General features: G+C 44.6%; 1 protein-coding gene across 10 annotated transcripts in view; it reads left to right on the top strand.

The window, feature by feature from the left end:
* CDK5RAP2 (CDK5 regulatory subunit associated protein 2) overlaps window positions 1-23,405 on the top strand; it is a 188,681-nt gene that overhangs the window by 157,040 nt on the left and 8,236 nt on the right. For 5 of the 10 annotated variants that reach the window (XM_055351808.2, XM_019033869.4, XM_055351809.2 and 2 more), the window contains 8 exons: window positions 500-672; window positions 5,372-5,491; window positions 9,026-9,142; window positions 11,185-11,374; window positions 12,033-12,154; window positions 16,400-16,477; window positions 17,441-17,706; window positions 19,630-19,773. In XM_055351808.2, the coding sequence (XP_055207783.2) occupies window positions 500-672; window positions 5,372-5,491; window positions 9,026-9,142; window positions 11,185-11,374; window positions 12,033-12,154; window positions 16,400-16,477; window positions 17,441-17,706; window positions 19,630-19,773 (1,210 nt within the window). Of the gene's footprint in view, window positions 1-499; window positions 673-5,371; window positions 5,492-9,025; window positions 9,143-11,184; window positions 11,375-12,032; window positions 12,155-13,258; window positions 13,496-16,399; window positions 16,478-17,056; window positions 17,254-17,440; window positions 17,707-19,629; window positions 19,774-23,405 lie in introns of those variants that run through there. The other 5 variants (XM_063696731.1, XM_063696729.1, XM_063696730.1 and 2 more) reach the window with 2 other exon arrangements.

Here is a 23,405-nt window from a genome sequence, read left to right as displayed (position 1 = left end):
GCTGGGCTCTCACATTCTCCTGGGGCCTTGGAGCCAGGCAGGCCTGGTTGAAATCTAAACTGTGCCTCTGACCAAGCCGTGAGACAGTGGGCCAGTTTATGATGAGCCCCAGTTCCCCCACTCTAAATGAGGATAGTAATCCCTACCTCAAAGGGTTTCTGTGAGGCCCAACTAAAATCTCAAATGCTTGGTATAGAGAGGTTATTTGGTAAACAGCTGCCGTCAACCCAAGTCCTCTTGGGTCCCTCCCCTGTAAGCCATGCTGTGGGACAGGCACAATCCCCTGCTTCCCCTTGTTGGCTTCAAACTCAAGTGCACTGAGCCTTTCTTGCTTTTAGAATGTCATTGCTTAATGCTGTAGGGAAATAAAAGGTCTGACTGAAGTTGCAAACATTGGGGAGTTACTAAGAATAAAGTAATCGTAAGAATTCGTAAGTCATAGTCCTGGCTTGGGATTTTAGCATGGGAGATGATTTATCTTTCAATCTCAATGGTTAAGGATTGAGGAAGACAACTTAACCTACCAACATCTTCTACCTGAATCTCCTGAGCCTTCAGCCTCTCATGTGCTCTCTGATTATGAAACGTCTGAAAAGTCCTTCTTCTCACGAGACCAGAAGCAAGATAATGAGACAGAGAAGACTTCAGTTATGGTGAACAATTTTTCTCAAGGTAAGCTAATCCTCATTAAGTGTTTTAAACATGGCCTGATTAAAACAATAATTTGCCATCTTAACCTTAGTAAGCAGAGTGTGGTGACATTTGAATATTTCTCTGATGAAAGGAGATCCCATTAGGGCCAATGCTGGTCACTCAGAGTATCATTTATCACTAGAGAAAGCTATGGTTGTTGAAAGTGTTGGCGATTGGGGAAAAGCCATTTTTATTTTTTAAATGACGACTTAATATGTGACTTGCCATTTCCTGCAGGCTGTGTGTCATTGAACTTGTATGTCAGTGCAGATTTGGTTAATTTCCTGTTGTTTATTTCAAACTCATCCTAAGGCAGGGTCAATTCAGAGACTCTTCTGCTTTGAGTTGCCCAAGAGTATCTAGCCCCCTGTTCTGATATTTTTATATTAATACAACATTTGTGATTGTAGGAATCTACTTTGTTTTCCTTTAGTGTGACCCATGGCCCATTGGGTCAGGCCTTTTGTCTTAGTCTATTTGGATTGTTGTAACAGGACGCCATAGAATGGGTGACTTATAAACAGCAGAAATTTATTTCTTACAGTTCTAAAGGCTAGGAAGTCCAAGATCAGGGTACAGCCAGCATGGTGAGGGCCTTCTTCCAGGTTGCAGACTGCCATTTTCTGGTTGTATCCTCACATGCAAGAAGGAAGGCGAGAGAGCTGGGGTCTGTTTTATGAGGGCACTGATCTCACTGTGAGGGCTCTACCCTCATGGTCCTGTCATCTCCCAAAGCCCCCACTTCCTAATACCATTACATTGGACTTAGAGCTTCAACATAGGAATTTTGGAGACACAAGCATTCAGTCCACAACACCTTTGCTCTGCCTCCAACCATGGACTGAGTTAGCAGGTGAAAATTTTCACAGCGGCCCCATGCAGTGTGTACAAGAGGTAAGTGTGGTGCCTTTGTCCCGTGGTGGCCTCTGAATCTTCTTGAGGACACTCAGGACTTAGAGGAGCCCAGTTTGAAGACAGAAGACATACCTAGAGTGTGAAGTCCACATTGTTGGCATAACTGAGGTATCAGCTGGGGTCCTCCAGCAGCGTTATCTAGCCCTAGTTTCTTTGGATTTCTGACTGTATCTCTCTGCAGTTTTTGTGAGTTTCTGAGTACTTGGTTTTTCTTGGTCATTTCTGGCTCTGCATTCTGCCTTTCCCAAATTTAGGTCACACCACGAATTGTTTCCCTGTCCCTAGTGCCACTTCTTCTGTATTGTATCCATTCAGTGTGTAACTCAGTGACTTTCCAGGAATCCCCAGAGACCACTCCCACGAAGACTTTGTGCAGACTTGATTGAGGAACCAGAAGGAAAGTGGTGTTTACAATGCAGCAACCCAAATTATTTAAACGGGAACTCTTGAGATCCCTATTGTTTTCACTAGACAGTTCCCTCTGCTCCCTCTTGGCTGCCCCTCTTTTTCCACCCTTCGCCCTGTCCACCACCCCAACCTTGTTCTATTTCTAATGTAGAACCTTTTAGGCATTTCTTCTATTTCTTACTCCTCTGTGGACCCATGACCTTGGGCTTATGGTGCCCTCTTAGTGGGTTACCTGAACTGTGGCAGTGCTCCCTGGAGTCATCCCAGTAAGCCCACCATCATCTTTTTTGGTGTGTCTTCAGCCTTTTGCTCTCTGCATCTAGTTTTTCTTTTGTCTTTTGTCATATTTATGATTTGGTAGAGAGATAATTTAGTATTTTTCTCACTTAACGTTCTGTCATAAGCTTTCCGACATGTTATTACATAACATCATTTTTAGTGGCTTTAGAATAGTCCAGTGAGTGGCTGAATTGCAGTTTTCCTTCTGTTCCCCTGTCGCTGAACATTTAAGTCATTTCCAGATTTCACAATTGTAAATGCTGCAGCGGATATCTGTGAACATGAAGCTTTTCCCTTATTTGGGGGCTTTTCTTAATACAGATTCTATAAATTGGAACTGCTAGGCAAGAGATACACACTTTTTTTTTGTGGTTGCTTATTGGATTTATGTTTTTAAGAAGTTAGCATTTGTCAAAAGGGCATTATTCTAAGAGAGAGAGATTTTTCTCCCATTTTGTAAAGGCTAGTATAGTGTTTCCTTCTCTTCAGTTTGGCTGCATAATTAATAAGTGGTGTCCAGTTCAACTGGGAATGTTTCCTTAAGCCCAACTGATGATTCCGCCTCCTGGCCAAAGACTCAGTGGAAGATGGCATGTTTCGATTGCTGCTAAGCATTTATGTCCCCTTCTCACAGTCGTGAGTGTGTGACTTGGATAAACCAGCAAGGAAGGTTGCAGTCAAACAGAAAAGTTCCTGACTGACTCCGACCTGACTAGCTGCTGGAAGAAGATTTGCAGGGCCCCAAGGCAGGAGCAAGGAGGTACAGTGCCATGGGTGCCAGAAGTTTAAGGAGCATGGAGGTGCAGTGCTGTGGGCACCAGAAGTTTAAGGAGTGGGGAGGTGCAGACCTGTGGGCGCCCGGAGTTTAAGGAGCGCGGAGGTGCAATGCCTGGGCACCTAGAGTTTAAGGAGCGCAGAGGTGCAGTGCCGTGGGCGCCAGAAGTTTAAGGAGTGGGGAGGTGCAGACCTGTGGGCGCCCGGAGTTTAAGGAGCGCGGAGGTGCAATGCCTGGGCACCTAGAGTTTAAGGAGCGCAGAGGTGCAGTGCCGTGGGCGCCAGCAGTTTAAGGAGTGGGGAGGTGCAGTGCCATGGGCGCCAGCAGTTTAAGGAGTGGGGAGGTGCAGTGCTGTGGGTGCCAGGAGTTTAAGGAGCGTGGAGATGCAGTGCCGTGGGTGCCAGTAGCTTTTTGCAGACAAGAGTCCTGTGCTGTGCTGCAGCGAGAGCTACGACATTCCACCAAATTACTTGCCACACTTCTGGCATTAGCAGGAGATAGGTGAAGGTCTGGGAATTAAGTCATCTCATAAACATTCAAATTCATGGTAAAATTACTATTTAATTAGGAAAAGATCTGTAACATTGTGCTACTTTTAAATGAAAGTCATTTTGGAGGAATTAAAACTGGGTCATAACATTAGTGTAATGTTTTAAAACAAACATTACTAAGATATACTGAGTATACCCTAATTGATAAATTAAAGACATTAGTTTTGCCTTTGGATACTTAATGTGATGATGCTTTAAACACTGACTGTAGAAACCTACCCCTGGATTGGAATTGTGCTTTCTTCTTTCTTTGTTAAAGTGAGATGTGGCAGAGGCTGAACAAATACATGCTCATTTTGGAAAATTTAAAATGTTATGTATTATTAAGTATTATGTTAAAATGTAATATAGAATTTTTGAAAAATCTAAAATCTGCCACCTAAAGGCAACTGCTATTAATATTTAGATATATTTCCTTCTTTCACATATTTGTGTCTTTCCTTGTCTGTACAAATTTTTAAGTAGAGTTCTGTGATATTATGAAGTATATATTTAGTCTTCCTGGCAGTATCCTTCATAATGAACCAGTAGACATAAGCAAATGTTTCCCTGAGTTTTTGAGCTGGTGTAGCAAATTAATCCAACCGCAGGAGGCAGGTGAGGGAACCGAATTTTTAGTCAGTTGGTCAGAGGCACAGGTGAAGCAACTGGGGGCTTGCGATTGGCATCAGAAGTTGTTGGAGGGAGCAGTCTTGGGACTGAGCCTCAACCTGTGGATCTAACGCTATCTTCAGGTCCAACTGAATTAGAGGACACCCGGCCGGTGTCTGCTGCAGAACTGTTTGCTTAGTCTGTGGGGGAAAAAACCCTCACATTTGGTCACAGAAGTCTTCTGTGTTGATTGTTGAGTGAGTGTATGGGAGAAACTGAATTTTTTTTTCTATAAGTTGTGATTATGTTATCGATCTTGGATCTAAGATTTAGTATATTTTTTATGATATATAGTCTTCATAACATAATTTTGATAGCTATGTAATACTGCATCATCATGAATGTACTACAGTTATATTTGGAGTTACTTCAGTTCTTATGGTTACATCCAGTGCTAAGGTGAACCTTTTCCTCCATTCTGGCAAATGCTTGTCAGCATCTCTGGTGGTCTCTTTAAATAGAGTCCTAAGAGTTGAATTATTTGGTAAAAGACATTGGAAAATAACTTTTCTGAGGCTAAGTATAGAAGTAGCCCCAAAAGGTCATACACATTTATACTCATGCTATTAAGATGTTCTCTTGAGATCACTTTTCTTATTACCATTCTCACTAGCATTGTTTTGCTTTATTTAAGTCTTAAATTAGTAAATGATAAATGGATAACATATTCCTTTCAAAAAATTAGTCTCGAAAATATCTGGATTCATTATGAAGGTAGTTTAATCAACTCTCAGGCAATTCAAGCAGACTTGAAAGTGATCTGTTAGTTTCACCATAAGGAATATTTTAAATTAATATTTGATATTTGGAAGAATAAAAGGCTACATTAGAGTTAGCATTAAAATTGTATGGAATATAATTTTTTCTATGTGATGTAAAATATCTTCCTCATGGAGGGCTGCAGAGAATCATTACAGAAGTGTGTCTGTGGGCTGTGGGAAATAGCTCACCCTCCCCATGCCTAGGAAAGAATTGCCAGTTGCTAACCATCTTAACACATCCAATACTGTTTGGAATTTCAGGATCCCTGCATAATCCATAAATTATTCAATTTATTGGGGGTTCAGACTTTAAATTAAAAATGGCTTCCTTCCTGTAGACTTACTAATGGAACACATACAGGAAATTCGAACTTTGAGAAAGCGTTTAGAAGAATCTATTAAAACAAATGAGAAGCTACGGAAACAGTTGGAACGGCAAGGATCTGAATTTGATCAAGGTAAGAAAAGACCTTCCTGGAGGACTGTACATGTCTGTGAGTGCTTCACTGTGACGCATTTGCCTGAGTAAGCATCTGTGTACAAAGCAGGTGCTTGATAAATGTTCATTTTTCCATCTTGGAGAAGTCTGCCAGCCTCTGGCATCCTGAATTGTGACTGGCATCTCATTTAACTTTGGAAGCTGGAGAGAAATAGATAGGAATTTTAAGATAAAACAAAGCAATATATTGTCTTTTCATCTATAATGGATTATAAAAATATCAGCATTTTAGCAATCTGGTAAATTTCACATGCCAGTCTAAAGATCACACATATTCCTGTATAAACACAGTTAGCTCTGAATAGAGTGATCGTCCATGAAGAACTTAAAAATATTACCCCCCCCCCCCCCCCGCCCCGCTGGCATAGGTAAGACATTCATGTGCTTCAAAAAATTTAAACCTCCATTCTTTACCCATTAACCCTGTTTTCCCTTCCTTCTTCTCCACTTTTTTCTTTTCTTCTGTATCCTTAACAGTGTTTTTTAAAATGCAAATACCAGCATATATTCTTACTCTTCTCTTCATCCCAAAGGTAACATACTCTATATCCATGATTCTATCCATTTGTCATGGAGCAGTAAATCTTGGATATCTTTCCTTATTGCTGTAGAGAGAGTTCCTCATTCCGTAAAGCATGTATCTTGAAAGCAGCTTGGCGCACTCAGAAAAGCCCGAGTTTGTCTGGTTGAACTGGCCGGAGTGTGGACCCTGCTGTCCCATTTATTAGCTTTGTGACGTTAAGCAATATACTCATTTCTCCCAGTCTTAATTGTTTCATAGAACAGGGTCATTGTGAGATTAAATGAGGCAATGTTATGAGTAGGGCCTTGCTCAGTGCCTCACTCAGTAAATGGTTGCCTTTATCATCATTATCAATTTTATTTTACTATTTTATTCTGTATAACATTGCAAAGCTCTGCAATGGGCAGGGACTCTAATGTCATTCCAATTTTTAGAGATGGTAGAATTGAGTTCTGGAAAGATAGTGCTCCATGGCAGCAGCACCCGAGTCCTTGGACCTTTGTCCAGGTCTCATTCTTCTCTAGCCATCATAGCTACCAGCCGGGAGGGACATCTTTCCCAAGTACTGTGCATGCTGCAGCTTGCAAGGGAAACCGAATGGCTCCATCTCGCCCTCTCCCTCCCTCCTCCTTCCCTCCTCCCTCCCTCCTCTCGCTCACTGTGCCCATTTCCTGCATATACCCCCCTAACCCTCAGGGAAATTGATTGATCTGAGTTATTAGTTGTATCAAACACAGGAAAGAAATACACGCCTGGGCCCTTCACATTCAGTCTTGGTAATGCCTGAATTAGATTCATTCTGTTTTACATTTTCCCTGGCAAATCCAATTATAGAATTATTTGGGGGCTCAAATGGCCACCAGCTACAATGGAGCAGACAATTGCTCTGGAGAGTAATTCACTCTGACGGGAAGGTTTACAAAAGCATTCATAAAGTATTTACATTGGTGGAAAGACGTGCTGTTCTCACCATGTTGTCACAATGTCTGAAAAGACAAAGGAATAAAAGTGGCTCCGCCTCCCCCTGCTGTGAAATGTTTACCTTGGGGAGCAGGCCTGAGAAAGGTATGGCTTCTTACAATATCGAGGTGGAATATTGTTAAAAACCGGCCTCTCATGTTTTAGAGCTTCCAGCTTGTCACTACTTGTACAGGCTGATAGTGATGACCCTCAGAGGAAAGACTGGCCTCCTAGCATCGGAAGTGGATCTCACTAGCTCAGGTTTAGGTCGGTCAGGAACTGTTCTTTGGCCTATTTCTTTGCCAAGAAATACTGCCTTCAAAGCTACCACCTTAGCTTTGGTTGTGGTAGACTTCTGTAGATTTTTTCCTGCTGTTCACATTACTTTTTGGTGCTATTTTGGCTCCAGTCTATCATTAATTGTTTTAGTAATACAAATGGTAATAGCAGTAACTTTTTATTGAGTTAATGGAGACTTAGGGAAGTGATGCAATTTGCCTGAGGTCATGCAGCTATTAAGCCAGAGCCATGGTTCAAACCCAGGTGTCTCTGAAAAGATACCAGAGTTCGCAGGGGAGAGTGGAGGAAGATGGTGGGGAGAGACATAGTGAGTAAAACAATTAGATAACCTTGCGGTAAGTGAATCATTAACATGAGAAAAAGGTAGTGCTGTAGAGTGGAAGGACTGTCAGCTCCTTGGAGAACTGATGCCCTACCTTCCCTACAAGGAGTTTGAATAGGATAGGTATTCAGTTGTGTGCCAGGATGCTTTCAGCTGCAGACAATGGGAGTAGCAACTGATGGTAACAACAGGGATTTGTGTTTTCTCTTGTAACAAGAAACCCAGAGGCAGGGAGTTCCAAGGCAGGTTTATGGCTCAGTGACAGCAGAGTTTGGATTAGTATCTGTGATGACTGCAGTAGTTACAAGCATTCCAGTCTCTCAGACAGTGTCCAGAGCATGGGAAAGAAGAAGGTGGGGCTTTTTCCTGTCCTCTTTTCATCCTGGTGAAAAATCTTTCCCAGAAGCCCCCAGCAGACTTCCTGTCAGGCCCAGTTGGCCAGAGGTGGCACGTGACCATGTCCTCACTGCAGGGTGGCTAGGAAAGCAGGAATCTGGCATTTTGGCTCTGTGGTGTAGTAAGTGGACTCAGTGAGTGTGGAGGACAGGGAGGGAAGCATCTGTCTGCCACATAGAGAAGGCACCTTGCACACAGTAGGCACTTTCCTGAGGTTGGCCGTGAATGTGAATGTTATCTATGAAATAGAGGTATCTAGACTGAGAAGTTGGCCCTTGTGTTTTGTTGTGTGATTGTCTTTTGCCATGATGGGCCATCAGATGTTTTTGAGTAGAGAGTAACTTAAATGTAATTTGTTTAGGATAATAACCCCATTGGCAGAACAGCAGGGAGGCAAGGTTAGAGAGCAAAGTGATAAGGCCTGAACTTTAGGACGGAAAAGAGTAGGCCAGTGTTGGAAGCATTTTGGAGGAAGCAGCAGCAGTCATGATTGCTTGACTGGGCAGTGGAAGAGAAAGGGGTTTAGGATGGCTCCCAGCTTTCTAGCTTAGGTTAGGGATTGTGGCGATACCATCTCCTGAGGCAGGAAACAGGTGAGAGAGCAGGTTTGGAAGGATAAGGAGTTCAGCTTTGGCTCTGTGGACTGAGTGACAGAGCTGCCTCAGTAGTGAGGCGCGGCAGGCAGCTGGATATGAATTTTGACCTCGGGAAAGACATCTGTGAAGGTGAAGACTCTCACTCACTCATCCCACTCCTGGCCCAGGTCTTCTGCTTTGTTCTCCCTTAGGTAAGATGTGGGGGAGCCCTTCCTGCCCCCTCTTTCAAGCTTACTCTCATTTCTCTTTGGCTTCTGGTAATTCCTAACATAGTTAACAGGAGGGATTTTCATTGTATGTTGTGTTAACTGTTTGTTTAAAACTGCTTTCTAGAAAGTTCTGTCTATACTGATCTGGAGACTGTTTATAAATCAGTCTTTATGTGTGTTTTTATAGGTTCTACAAACATTTTTGCTTCTGGTTCAGAGCTTCATAGTTCTCTAACATCAGAAATTCATTTCTTGAGGAAGCAGAACCAGGCCCTCAATGCAATGCTCATTAAAGGATCCAGAGGTAAGAGTTAAAGGAGTCACTGGAAGTCTGGAACACCAAAGCCTTCTGTGTCATGGAAAGAATGCAGGCATTGGAGTCTGACCAACCTAAGTATGAATCCTGTGGCTCTGTGATGGCTTTACACCATTTAATTGTCACAGCAGCTCTGTGAGGTGTTTCTGTTTTATAGCTGAGAATACTGGAATCAGAGAGGTTCAGGAATACCTCATAGGGCTGTTGTGACAATTGAACGGTGTAAAGCTCTCAGCACAGTGTCTCTAATAGGGGCTCAGTAAATGTTACTTTATTTGCTTGTCACTCATCTCCCCTATAGCCACGTGTCTCTCATCCTAGTTCACAGTGGAAGAAAGAAGGGCTGGAAATATAATACTGCCAAAATCTCAATTAGTGATTTCCTACTATCAGCAAAGTTTATCCTGTACTTCTTATAAAGATCCCTTGTCTTAGTTCCTTCTATTTGGAGCTTGGCTCCCAAAGAGCTTTCACTTACATTATCTTTCACTACTGAAAACAGTTCTGGGATGAGGTATCATTAGCCCTATTTGACAGGTGAGAAACTGAGGCCCAGGGAATTGCCCGGCCTGTGGTCACAGAGCTAGAAGGTGGTAGAGCTAGAACTTGGGCCAGCTTATCCCACTTTTCCTAAAAGGATATTGATGCTCCTTTTGGCTTAAGAGATGAAATTGGGGCCTCTGTCAGTCAGTCATTCACTCAGCAAACATTTCCTATCTCCTGTGTTACTTCAGGGCCGTGTAGACTGTGATACAGAAATGGATGAGATTTCATCCCTTCCCTCAGGGAGCTCATAGTCTGATGGGAGAGACAGCCAAACAATCTTGTCAGGCCAGTGTGAACCTCAGCCACGATAAAGTTAGGCTCTGGGAACTGCAGGACCCTGGAGAAGGCATCCTGACTCAGGAAAAGCTTGCCTTCAAGAACGGAGGATGAGGAGGGCTTAGCGAAGGTGCTGAAGATTGAGAGGAGCCAGGGCCTTTTAAATAGAAGGGAGAGAGCAGACAAAGTCCCAGGGGTTAGCGATGAGGAGAGTCTAGGCCGTTCAGGAAGGGTAGGCAGCATGATGTGTCTGGCGCTTGAGGGAGGAGGTGAATGCTTGCTTAGAAATTATCTTGTTGTGGTTAAGAATGGAATCAGACTGAGTCCAAATTCTGGTTCTGCCACCTACTGGCTGTGTGACCTTACGGAAGTCTCTTATCTGGAAAACGGAGAATAATAGTGCCTGCCTTGGAAGTCGGCCCTGGAGATTAAATAGGGCGATGCATGAGAAGGCCCTAATGTCACACCTGCACAGGTAGTGCTGGTGCAGGTCAACCGTTACCACCACCAGCACTGCTGGCAACTCGTCCTTATGGAGCTTCCAGCCCCCAGAGTGCTCCTGACTCCCTGTGATAAACCCTTTATAGATGGCATCTCAGTGAATCCACACAGTAACACATGTAAGGAAACAGGCGTGGAGAAGTGAAGAGCCTCACTCAACGTTATGAAGTCAGTAAATGGAGAAGCCGCTCTTGAATGTGGCCTCTCTGTCCCCAGCCCCCTACTTTTGACCACAGTGTCTCTTGTGCCTCTGGGTGTATTTTATTCCTCAGGAGAGGTGCTGTCCTCAGCCTGAGGAGTGAATGGGCCTCAAGGTGACATCTGCACAGCCCTGCCGGCCTCCTGGTGCTAGGCTGGTAGAAGGCCTGTGGCCAGGCGAGCACCCATTCCCAGAGTTCTGGGCCCTGTGTTTTCCTCTGTACTTCCTACCCACTGTTTGCTCTGTGAAGGCAAAGTAACTGGGTTTGCATGGCCTGTTCTTTAATAGAAAATTAAACAGGCCCATTTTATCCCAGTGACGTTTAATCTGCAGCCTTGATGTTGACAAATTTATCTGCCCAAAGTGTGTAAGATAATTGGAATGCCAAAATCATAAATGCCAGATCGAATCTCATTCTTTTTTGTATTCTTGAAGTGCTGTATTTATATAATAAGGTTGGAAAAAACAAATGGTGGCCCTTCTCAGTGGCACCTTTTTATGTTTGCAGATAAACAGAAGGAGAATGACAAATTACGAGAGTCCCTCTCCAGGAAGACCGTGAGCCTGGAGCACCTTCAGCGGGAGTATGCCAGCGTGAAGGAAGAAAATGAAAGGCTGCAGAAAGAAGGCAGCGAGAAGGAGAGACACAACCAGCAGCTGATCCAGGAGGTCCGCTGCAGCGGCCAGGAGCTGAGCAGGTAGTAGCTGTGCTTCCCTGGTGGCCTGCTGGCCGTACCACGCATGCAGGCACTGGGCTGCAGTTGTGGAATCAGCACGCAGGCCTCTGCCTTAGTGCACAGTGGCAGGCAGTAGACACAAACACATTGTACGTCTGGTGCGCCTACAACATATGGAGAAAGATCCTGTAAGGAGGAGAGGGCTTGGCAGTGGGTTGCTGTTTTTTGTGAAGGGTGAGTCAGGGAAGGCCTTTGTGAAAAGATGCCATTTGCTCAGAGAGCTGAATGCAGTGAGGAGGTGAGTGCTGCAGCTACCTGGGAAAGATCATTTCAGGCAGAATGGGCGCAGGCCCTGAGGCAAAGTGGCTTAGGCCTGTGCCGGACAGAGCAGGGCAGTGTATCTGGAGAGGGGGCTGGCAGGATGCCAAATCACATCGGGCTGCAGAGTCAGTGTGAGGACTTTGGGTTTTCCTCTGAGTGGCATGGGAAGCCACTGGGAGATTCTGAGCAGAGGAGTGGAATTAGGATTAGAGAGCACATGGAATTCTTAACCATGCTTGTCACTTCTTGGTCCACACTCTTGTGACTGAGGGTGGAATTGGCCTGCTCTGTGGGGTTTGAATAAGTTACCCTGAGGTAGACTTAACCTGTCCTTCTCATGCCTGTGGGGCCTTCTCAGGGTGCAGGAGGAGGTGAAGTTGAGGCAGCAGCTGCTCTCACAGAATGACAAGCTATTGCATTCTCTCCGAGTGGAGCTGAAGGCGTATGAGAAGCTGGATGAAGAGCACAGGAGACTGAGAGGTACTGAGGCCCTTCTCACCTTGAGGCTACTGTGCTTTGGGCTGTAAGACCACCCGACAGCTGGCTGTAGGCACAGGAGGGCAGAGCTCAGCCCTCTCCACTCTGGCCTCGTGGGTAGAGTGGATGGGTGTTGAAGCTAGCGCTTTGACCCACTCTTCTTCTGAAGGAACAGCAGGAAACATAGAAGGACTGAGGCTCAGCACCCAGGCCAGCCGAGGTCCGGGTTCCCACTCACTTGTTCCCAGCTATGTGACCCTCAGTAGGCCACTTCACCCTTTGAGCCCATACCTATCTCTGTAAAACATGTCTCTCAGCACCTGTTGTGTGGAGAATTGTGTTGAAAATTGAATGAGACCATTTATTAAAAGCATCCTAGCAAGATACCTGACACGTAGTAGGCACCCAGGAAATGACTTTTATTATAATCGTCCTGCTAGTGTATGTTACTTTTTGCCCATTCATTCAGCAAACATTTATGGACACCTCTCACGTGCTGGGCATTGCTCTGGGGATGGTTGTTGGCCTCGTTGCTCTCTGTATCCCAGGAGAGATACCAGCTCAGACTGCTTCAACTATAACGTCTAATGTTTCAGAATCAATTTTGAGGTGTGGCGAGGTGTTTTTTTTTTTTTTTTTTTTTTTATTTTACTAATTTTCCAGATGGTTTCTCTCTTTTGAAAGTTTATCTAGAAAGGGGTCATCTCACAGCTTTTATTTTCTCCTCAACTTGCTTTTTTTTATTCTTGCTGTTGTGTCTTTTTAATATAGTATGGCTCTTAAAATCATCCCCTTTCATTCTATAATTCTAGCCCAAATAGATTTTATTACTACTAGACATAATTTCGGGGTTTGGTGTGCAATTTGCTAGGCTTTTATGGCCAGAAGCGAAAATTAATTTCCAGCTCTTATTTAGCCTGTGGAATAGCAGCAATTAAGTCTGCCAATATTTTTGTTTCTAAAGTCAAGTTGTTATTTTAAACTGTACCTAGTTCTTAGGAAGGGGGAGGGCGATGGTGGTGGTGGGTGTAAAATGCGATTGAGTTCCTTCGATGGCTGACCCTTTGGTTGTGGAAGATGTGCTTCTCTTTGCACATGTCCTCAGAGGTGTCAGAGGAGAAGGCTGGAAGGGGCAGGATCCTTTCAGGGACCTGCACAGCCTCCTGATGGAGATCCAGGCTCTGTGCTTGCAACTAGAAAGGAGCATCGAAACCAGCAGCACTCTGCAGAGCAGGCTCAAGGAACAGCTGGCAAGGGGGGCAGAGAAGGCACAGGAAGGAGCCCTCACTCTGGCTGTCCAAGCCGTGTCCATCCCTGAGGTGCCCCTTCAGCCTGACAAACACGGTACTGCCCCTGCCTCTCCCCACTTGCTGAGAATGCAGCTCTGAGCATCTGTGTGTGACATGTGAACTTCTGAATGATGCCTTTGCCCCACAGAGGTGTCTTTCCATTGATAGCTGACACGCTGTACCTTAGGAGCCAGGGGACCTGACTGCTAATTAATTAGCGGTCACCTTGGGCAAAGTGGCGTAATCTCCATCTGAGGCATCTTGATTCTCAGGGAAGTGGAATTTGGACTTCCAGACACCCTCAGTGCCTCTGGCCTTGCTCCCTCCTATCCATTTAGTCCTGCCTGCATCACTTTGATGCTGAAATTTCTTTTAGTTTCTCTTACTGCCTTTAGAAGGGAACCTAAACATCTTAATCTGGCTTTCAGTGTCTTTCAGGATCTGAAAATCATCCTGATAGGTTTAAAAAGTGGATCTGTTTTGCATTTGTATGCAGGTTAATTGCCTAGCCCTGGAGAGGCTGTGGGGGGTACCAGAAAGAGGACCAGACACCTCTGCCACCCGCCCACCCAGGGCGTGGAGCAAACCAGTAAATGGTTAGACTCCAAGCAATCAGGCAGCCTGTCCTCTTTGCTCTAGAGATGAAAAACAAAGGCCCAGAGAGTGGATGGGGCTTGCCCAAAGTGGCACAGCAAGTAGGCAGCAGAGCTGGAGCTAGAAACCATTTCCAGCTTCGAGTCCAGGGCTGTTCCTAAACCCCACTGGACTCCCTGGAGCCTTGGGTATCCTGGGATTATCATCCTGACACCCATAGGGTAAATGTGTGTATCCAGTGGGATGAGGAATGCCAGCCTGCTTTAAAAGCAAGTATTGTACTAAAGTTTGGACTGACTTTTACTTGGATACCTCTAGTTAAAAAAATAAAAAAAATCTCTTAAGGAGCACCTGGTCAGTCCGCCTTAGAACTCACAGTGATTAGTTCATTGATTTCTCATTGACAAGGATCTTAAAATTTAATCAAAAGATGATGTAATAATATGAAAAAAGTGAACAGAGAAAAAAAGTTCATGATTCTACACACTGATCATTTTTTAAAATTTGCATATTTTTTCATTTATTAAATATGAGCATGAATTTATATTTTTCAAATTGGATTTTGTGTCATTCTGTGTCCTTTCTTTGTTTTTGCCCAATATTACATCATACATGTTCCCTGTGCTTTCACATGGGCTTCCTAATGATTGTTTGCAGGCTATTCTCAGTCACCAGTCCATGACCCCGTTGATTTATTAAAGTGGTCTCTGATTTGGAGCCATAATAGACATCAATGTTAATATGCTTTTTGCTGTGAAATAATATTCTTAGGAGAAAACCCTACAAGGGGAACCTCATAAGTTTGGAAAGGTGCCATATTGCCACCTTCTAAATAGTCTGTACATCAGCAGTGTACAAAGGTAGTGGTTTTTGTGTGACCTCAGCATTGGGCATTACTATTTTCAACACGGGTCTGCATCTGGCCCTTTTTAAGGCTTTGAGGAGATGGGATTCAGGAGCTTGTGGGGTAGGCTAGGGGAGATTGAAGTAGGGAGAACAATTCTGTGCTTGGGGTACTCAGGAAGGAGAGTTGGGTAGCTGAAGTGAGGAGGCCATCAAACAGCCTTTACCTGCTTTTGAAATTTGCCGAAAGCAGCCCTCATCATGCCTGGCAAGAGGCATCCAGGAGAGCATTCAGAATTCACAGTGCTGCCTCAGCAGAAAAGTTTTCTAATTTCCTTGAGTCAAGATCAGAATTATAGGCAGCAGCATTTCTTCCTTTGCAAAAGACTTCTCAGGTCTGTATTTAAGTGCATCTGTTTTAAAAATTCTGTTCTAAAGGCTGATGTCTTTCACTGAGAGTGATTCCTCTCGGGGCCAGCTCTATGGAGCTGACCTCCTGGCTCCTTGGCCTTAGGAACTGTAGCACACCCCTGGGAAATGCTGGAGTGCAGTCAGCCCACTGCCCAGTGGTGCAGGAGCTCGGAAGGGGGATCCTAAGCCCTAGGCTTCCTTGCTTTGTGCCACTGACATGCTGGGTTATGCTGGACAGATCACTTTCTGTCTCTGCCCCTTGGTCTCCCCTTCCGTGAAATCTGAATTACAGTGTGTTTTGCCCACTGAGCTATTGAGCCCAATAGCTTTTCATATGTGAAAGTGCTTTCCAAATTATAATGTGTTGCACAGGTCATCTGTACAGCATCTATTGGTTTTGCCTCCTTACAGTGTTGCAAATACGTCACCCCCCAGATCCTATTGTGGGTTACTCTCATCTCTAGCTTAGGTTAGTGTGGCAGCCTCCAGACTTACTCTTTCAGTACAAAATACAGACCTCAGCTTGACATTGCCTTGCCCAAAGCCCTTGAGTGGGCCCCTCAGTCCTCTTGGTTCTGGCCTTGCATCTACTTTGTCCTTCCCTGCACCCTGGGCCTTGGGTCTGTGAAGTGCTTATTTCTCCCTGAGCGATGATCCCACTCTTTGTCCCACTGTCTGCCTCTCACCTGCCCATTGTGCTGCCTGGCATTTCTTTCCCTCCTTCTTACCATAGGTCAGTCACAATCAGTCTTAAAACATAAGGTTTTAAAACGGGTATTAGCCTTTGGGAAGCCAAGTTGGGGGTAGTGCCCCTCACCTGAGCCCCAACAGCCTGTGTTTCCCTCCCTTGTCCTTGATCACACTAAAATAAAATTGCTTATTTACTTTTCTGCCGAGAGTTTTTCTAGGGAATGGACTGGGCCTGGTCACTCTGTCTCCCTGGTGTCCCACAAAGGTGGGCCTGGCAGGACAGAGGCCCAGTGAAGATTTGAAGGAATGCTGTGTGTGTATGGATAAGTGACTGTGAGGGGCTTGACTGTATTCTCTTTCAGTTCTCTCTTGAATGCTGACAACAGTGAAACTAACAGTTCTCGTGTTTTGCATTTTGTAGATGGTGACAAATATCCCATGGAAAGTGATAATTCATTTGATCTGTTTGATTCCTCCCAGGCAGTGACACCAAAATCAGGTACAAAGCTGAAGTCTGGGTAATTGTGGGAGCATTGGATGTGACAGTAAGACTTTTTAACTTGCAGAAAAGGGGGTCCCTGGTCCCAACTCAGGAGGGTATTTGGCAAGGATTTGGGATTTCAAGTTCTCAGCATCCCCAGCTGGTGATCTCCTCCTTCAAGCCAGTTAATCCACTCCTAGGTGTTACCAAGCTTAGAACATCATTGGGTCCCTGTTGCCTTAGATTAAAATTGTGACCACCTTTGTGAGGCTTTCAAGGCCCTCCAGGATCCAGTTCCAGTGGGTCCGTCCAGCCTTATCCCTTAACCTGGTGTAGCCACACAGGGGTCACCATCCTGCAGACAGGCCCACACTTTCCTCTCACTGTGACTTTTAGACCCCCTTTGTCCCACTCTTTGCCAGTAAAAGTCCTGTTTCCTCAAGACTCATCATGAATGCACATTTCTCTGTGACATGCCTTTGCTGCTGTCCTTGGTCAGAATGACTCATCATTCATGTAATTCTTGCTACTTGCTCAATCCAGTTCAAATGCTGCTCCTTCTCAGAAGCCTTCCCTGTTCTCTCCCTCCCTGCACAGATAATTGTTTTTCCTGGCTCTGGCCCTTCATCACTCTGCTGTTGCACCTTCTGCAGTGTCTGTGTTCTGATCAGACTGTGGGCTACTGGAATGCAGGCACCAGCTTGAGTCATCCTTGTGAATCTGGGGTCTTCTGCCGAGTGGGTGGTTGATAAGTGTTGGTTGAGTTGACTTGAGCCTCTCCTACAGGATGACTCGTAAGCCCAGTGTGGGGTAATATACAGAGGTCCAGGAGCATGCCTCTTTTCCCCTCTGGGCTTGTGTTGGGTGGCATTTGGGCATGAGGGCCTCTTCTAGCCCTCCTAGCTAGCTTCAACATCATAAGCGTCTTGAACGCAGAGTGTTACCTGAAACAGATTTTACATCCTACTTCTCATTTTACAGTTTCAGAGACTCCTCCACTCTCTGGGAATGACACGGACTCCCTCTCCTGTGACAGTGGCAGTTCAGCAACTAGCACTCCGTGTGTGTCCCGCCTGGTCACTGGCCACCACCTGTGGGCCAGCAAGAATGGCCGCCATGTCCTGGGCCTGATTGAGGACTATGAGGCCCTGCTCAAACAGATCAGCCAGGGACAGAGGCTCCTTGCTGAAATGGATGTTCAAACCCAAGAGGCTCCCAGCTCCACAAGTCAAGAGCTGGGAACAAAGGTAACCTGACCACAGAGCTGGGGGGCACAAGCTGCTCCCTGGGAGTGTCAGTGGAAGGGGTAGGGGAGTCAAATGGCGCAGTTGTCCTCATTAGGACGCTGAGAAGAGGGACCAGGAAGTGTGGCCCCAGAGAGCTCAGAGGTCAGGTCCAGTGTGGGGGACTATTGGTGGTGGCTGTGTTTGGTGGGGTTCATGCCTTGTGTTCCTGCAACTGCTTCACGGGCTCTGCTGTCTTGTTCCCATGACGGCCGCTGTACATCTGGTCTCTCATCCATTCTTCTCTCCATCTGCACCCTGGTGTGTCTGTCCATTCATCTGCCCATCCACCTGGCTGTTGCCCATTATGAAGTGGAATTACTAGTTCAAAGGTTGTGAACTTTTTAGGGCTCTTGATGATAACTGTTGCTCCATTACTTTCCAAAACAATTCTATCTCTGTTCATGAACGTTTGTCTCACTACATTTTTGTTTTTGTTGAGGTTTTGTTGTTGTTGTGTTTTTTTTATTTTGAGACAGGATCTAGCTCTGTCACCCAGGCTGGAGTGCAGTGGCGCGATCATGGCTCACTGTAGCCTCGACCCCACCTCCTAGGCTCAAGCAATCCTCCTGCCTCAGCCTCCCAAGTAGCTGTGACCACAGGCATGTGCCATCACACCTGGCTTTTTAAAAAATTTTTTTTTAGAGACAGGGTCTCACTCTGTTGCCCAGGCTGGCCTCGAACTCCTGGGCTCAAATGATCCTCCCACCTTGGCCTCCTAAAGTGTTGGGATTACAGGCATCAGCTATCATGCCTGGCAGTATATATATATAATTTTTTTTTTTGAGATGGAGTCTCATTCTGTTGCTCAGGCTGGAGTTTAATGGTGTGATCTTGGCTCACTGCAGCCTCCTCCTCTTGGGCTCAAGTGATTCTCCTCCCTCAGCCTCTTTAGTAGCTGGGATTACAGGCGCCTGCCACCATGCCCGGCTGATTTTTGTATTTTTAGTAGAGACGGGGTTTCACCATGCTGGGCAGGCTGGTCGTGAACTCCTGACTTCAGGTGATCCAACTGCCTCGGCCTCCCAAAGTGCTGGGATAAAGGCGTGAGCCACTGCGCCCAGCCCAGATATTTTCATTTATAATGATTTTTTATTACTTTGATATCTAAAAAGGATGTGTCTTTTTTCTCTCTCTTTTTTTTTTTTTTTTTTTTTTTTTGAGACAGGGTCTAACCATGTTGTCCAGGCTGGGGTACGTGGCATGATTATGGCACACTGCAGCCTTGACCTCCTGGACTTAAGCAATCCTCCCATCCCAGCTTCCTGAGTAGCCAGGACTACAGGTGTGCACTGCCACACCTAGCTAATTTTTTATTTTTTGTAGAGATGGGGGTCTCACTATGTTGCCTAGGGTGGTCTCGAATTTCTGGGCTTGTATTTCCCCTTTTCTGAGTCACATACATAATTTTCTTGTGCCCTTGATACCGCCCAATTTGAGTTTGCTCTGCCAGCAGTACAAGACCCTGATATCATATTCACTACAGCAGGGCCATTTAACAGGGACCAGTAAAGGCAAACCATTTATTGCTTGCTGTTGGTGTCATTTTCTCTGGGCGAGTCTCTGTGGGCCGCCAAACAGTAAGAATGGCCCTCCCACAGACCCTTTACTTGGAGTAGTAACTGTAGTTAATGCTGGTGGTTATTAACCATGGTGGTTATTAATCATGGTTATTGATTGGGCTAAAATCACCACTGAAATTCTCTCATAATCTACAATTCACCAGTCTTTAAGAACAATAAATTGGTGTTATGTGGTACCAGGCTTTCGCTCAGCGTGTGAAACAGAAGCCCTACAGTCTGGAGATTTATGCTGCACGTTAAGGCTTGCTTGTCTAAAATCTTTTTCAAGACTGCACGTAACAGCCTTCATATCCCCCCTGTGTAGGGTCCACACCCAGCACCACTGAGCAAGTTTGTGAGCAGTGTGAGCACAGCCAAGCTGACCCTGGAAGAGGCCTACAGGCAGCTGAAGCTTCTCTGGAGAGTCTCACTCCCCGAGGATGGCCAGTGCCCCCTTCACTGTGAGCAGGTAGGTGGTGACACATGTTTCAGAGGCTCAAGGATGCCACTGGGGCCTGTGTCTCAGTTTCCTCCATGCCAAGCAGGGGCCCACAGCAGATGTGCCCACCATTTGGGGTATGTATTAGGGAGGAGATGGCACCGTTTGCCATGGCTTCACTGTGTTCTTACTTGATCCGTCCCACACTCCTGTAGCCATGACCCGTCTGAGCGTGTCTTTGTTGAGTAGAATCCTGTCCGCATTCTACACATGAGGGAACCAGGACTCAGGGAGCTGAGGCACTTAGTCAAGGTTAGAGCTTGTTTGAAAGCATAAATACTGGAACCCAATGTTTATTCTTTTATTTTATAGGCTCTAAGTCCCAATTTGTCCTCATGGACTAGCTCATTCTTTATCTACTCATCATCTCTTTTATTTTAGGTGCCTTTTTCTGGACCTTCTGATTCCTGTTGACAGCTTTCATCATTATATTTGAGTGTTCAAAATCTGTTTTAAGTACTTAGGAATGACAGGCTCCAAACCAGGAGTCAGGCAGAGTAGAAGCTGTCCTCTGATTTCTGTATGTGGGATGCATGTGGTGTCATGACAAGGTGAACGCCCACTCTGGCTAATCAGAGAAACCTCCCTGGAAGAAGGGACCTGCAGGTTAAGGAAGAGTTAGAACTCTCTGCTTGGTGGTGTGATAGATATTTCCCCCTTTGTTTATCTAACCTATCTGTTCTTGCCAAAGGCCAGCAGGAAGGCAAAAGGGAAATTTACATTTTTTGTCATTATCTCATTTAGTTAAACCCCTTTTGACGGCTCTCAGGTCTCTCAAACATGACCATGAGGTAGCTGGTGGGGCAGCTCTCTCTGCTCTGAAGGTTCTAATGAGCCTGTTCTAAGATTTCACTTTTGGGATCCTGGGGACAAAGTTTGGATACACTAAGCTCAGGGAAGTTGATAACTATTCATTCCATAGAAAAATCTTTTTTTGGCCCACGTTTAGCTGGTGGCAGTATCAGGTGGGAGACAGAGTATCAGGGAGGAAGGCTGAGACTCACTGGGGTCCAGCCCCACATTGGTCTTTCCCTTCTTCTAATCCACCAAGTCCTGTTCCATCTTAGGCTTAGGTGACACAGATGGCCTGACTGCCTGGAGTGTCCCATGTCCTGCTTCTGGCTGGCTCCTTCTCACCTTTCAAGTCTTAGCTTAAATATTACCCCAGAGTCAGAGAGGGCTCCCTGATTCCTCCATCATAGCATCCTCTTCTGTTTCATCATAGCCTTTCAACAAGTTATAATTGTATATTTGTTTAATGCCTGTCTTCCTCTATTTTCCTTCAGAGGATGGTGTCTGTTTTATTTACATTTTTTGAATGAACCAGTGATTTTTTTTCTATACAACCAAAGTAGTACCTGCCTCATATGATTTTAATATAAACATGTCTGAACTGAACAGTTGACCCTTAATGCAATGTTTTTATCCTTAGCACCTTGTAGTAACTGTTACATAGACAGAAATACAGCTCATACACATATATATAAAATATATATACACACAAAAAAAGTTATAGCCACATTGATTCTTCCCTACTTGCAAATCATTCCAGGAGTGGTTGGTGCTCCTGAGTACCCCTTTCCTTCCAAAGGTTTCTCAAGTAATTGATTATGCTCACTCTGATGTCATGGAATTGCGCCAGAAAAAGGACCTTTGAGATGCTCCGATGTGGTTGCTGGGGTACATACCCCTTGTGTAGTGTTAAATTGCCTCTAGCCGCTTTTCTGTCACTGCTGTGTTTCATACAGTGCCTTTGCTTGGTGTGAAATGTGTGTAATGCTGATTTCCATTTCCAAGTTTTCACCAGCAACGCAGGGGTTTTTGAACTACCTGGTTTTCTCTTGAGTGTTATTAATTGCCTTTTACATTTAGTATACCATCCCATGTAGTCTGGACTGCTCTGGAAAGTGTGTATCATGTGCACCAGTTGTGTGGAGGGGTACACATGTACACACATACTTGTTTATAATAATTTTTTTAAATGGAGGATAAACAATAACAAACTAGGCTACATATAGTAATGGAAGGGGAGAGATTGGAGTAACAGATAGAAGGTAGATTTCTCTGAATAGACCTTGTTTTGTAGATTTGACTTAGCAAGTATATAAATGCATTACATGATTATAAAAAATCAAAATGAGAAAACAATTCCTAAAAATTCTTGGCAAGATGAAACAAACCTTACTGTATATGGCAATGTAGGCATAACAACACAAAAAGGAAGCATTTCAGTGACTAAAGCACAGTAATTTGACCACACATTTCTAGTAGAAGTATTCTAAGGGCAAGAAAAAAATTTAAACTCTTGTTAATGGTTATATTTTTAGTAATAATATTGATATTGATATTCTGAATTATTATACTTCTATTATAAGATAAAGCAAATAATTTTATTGGGAACTGATTTTTTACTGTAAGGAAAAAGAGATATGAAATCAAAGAAATAACCCCGTAATCCTAAATTTGAATAGCACATATCAGAATGAACTTGTGATGTATTATCATCCATTAAAAGAATTTTATGAACTTTCTCAACATACAAGGCTTTAGAAACAATGTCTGTTCTAGCACCAGTGAGTGCCCTTGATGCCCAAATTATGGTTTCTAGATACCTTTGCCCGCTAAAGGGAACTAGGGTTCCCTTGGAGAAATGGGTTGCTGCTAGGTCTGGGGCAGGAGATGAACAGTATGAGCCTAGAACGTATTTCATCCTAGTAAGAAAGGATCCAGCGTGGGGAAAGAGGGAGAGAACCCTATGGATTTACAGTGGTTCCCATAAGTGTGGGCCCTGGACCTGCAGCATCTGCATCACCTGGAAACTTGTCAAAAATTCACCTTCTCAGGCCTCACACCAAGCCTACTGAATCAGGAACTCTGAGAGTGCACCCCAGCAGTCTGTTTTTACAGCCCTCTAGGTAGGTTTGAGAACCACTGGATTTAAAGAAACTCAAGAGATAATCAAATGCAAAACATGGATCTTATTTGCATCCTGAATTGAACCAATTGTTTAGAAAAGAAAATTATGAAGCAATCAGGGAAATGTGTTCACTGACTGGATGTGGTGATACTAAGGAATTACTGCCTTTTTTTTTAAGGTGTCATAATGATACTGTGTTGGGCTTTTTTTTTTCTTTCTTTTTTTTTTTTTTTAGAATGTTTTTATGGCCGGGATGGTGGCTCATGCCTGTAATCCCAGCACTTTCAGAGGCCAAGGTGGGAGGATCACCTGAGGCCAGAAGTTCGAGAGCAGCCTGAGCAACATAGTAAGATGCTGTCTTTATTTTAAAAAAAAAAATCTTCTAGAGAGATCTAGTAAAATATTTTATAGATGATACATTTGGATTCTAGGGTTGGTTTCAGAATCATCTTGGGGAGAGGATGGGCAGGAATGTAGTAGAGATAAGTATGGCCATGAATTGATCATTGCTGAAGCTGGATGGGCACTTGGGCGTTCATTATCCACTTCTTTCTGCTTTCATAAATGTTTGAGATTTTTTTCACCATAAAAAGAAAACAAGCAAAAATTCCTGTCCCCGAAGTCAGGCAGAACACTGACGAGGAAGAGTGAGGCCTCCTGGGAGGGAGTGGCTTCAGCGCTGCAG

This window comes from Gorilla gorilla, chromosome 13, assembly GCF_029281585.2.
Source record: "Gorilla gorilla gorilla isolate KB3781 chromosome 13, NHGRI_mGorGor1-v2.1_pri, whole genome shotgun sequence".
In the NCBI taxonomy this organism is placed as follows: domain Eukaryota; kingdom Metazoa; phylum Chordata; class Mammalia; order Primates; family Hominidae; genus Gorilla; species Gorilla gorilla.
Note: the sequence above shows the minus strand (reverse complement) of the source record. Positions and strands in the feature narration are given on the sequence as shown.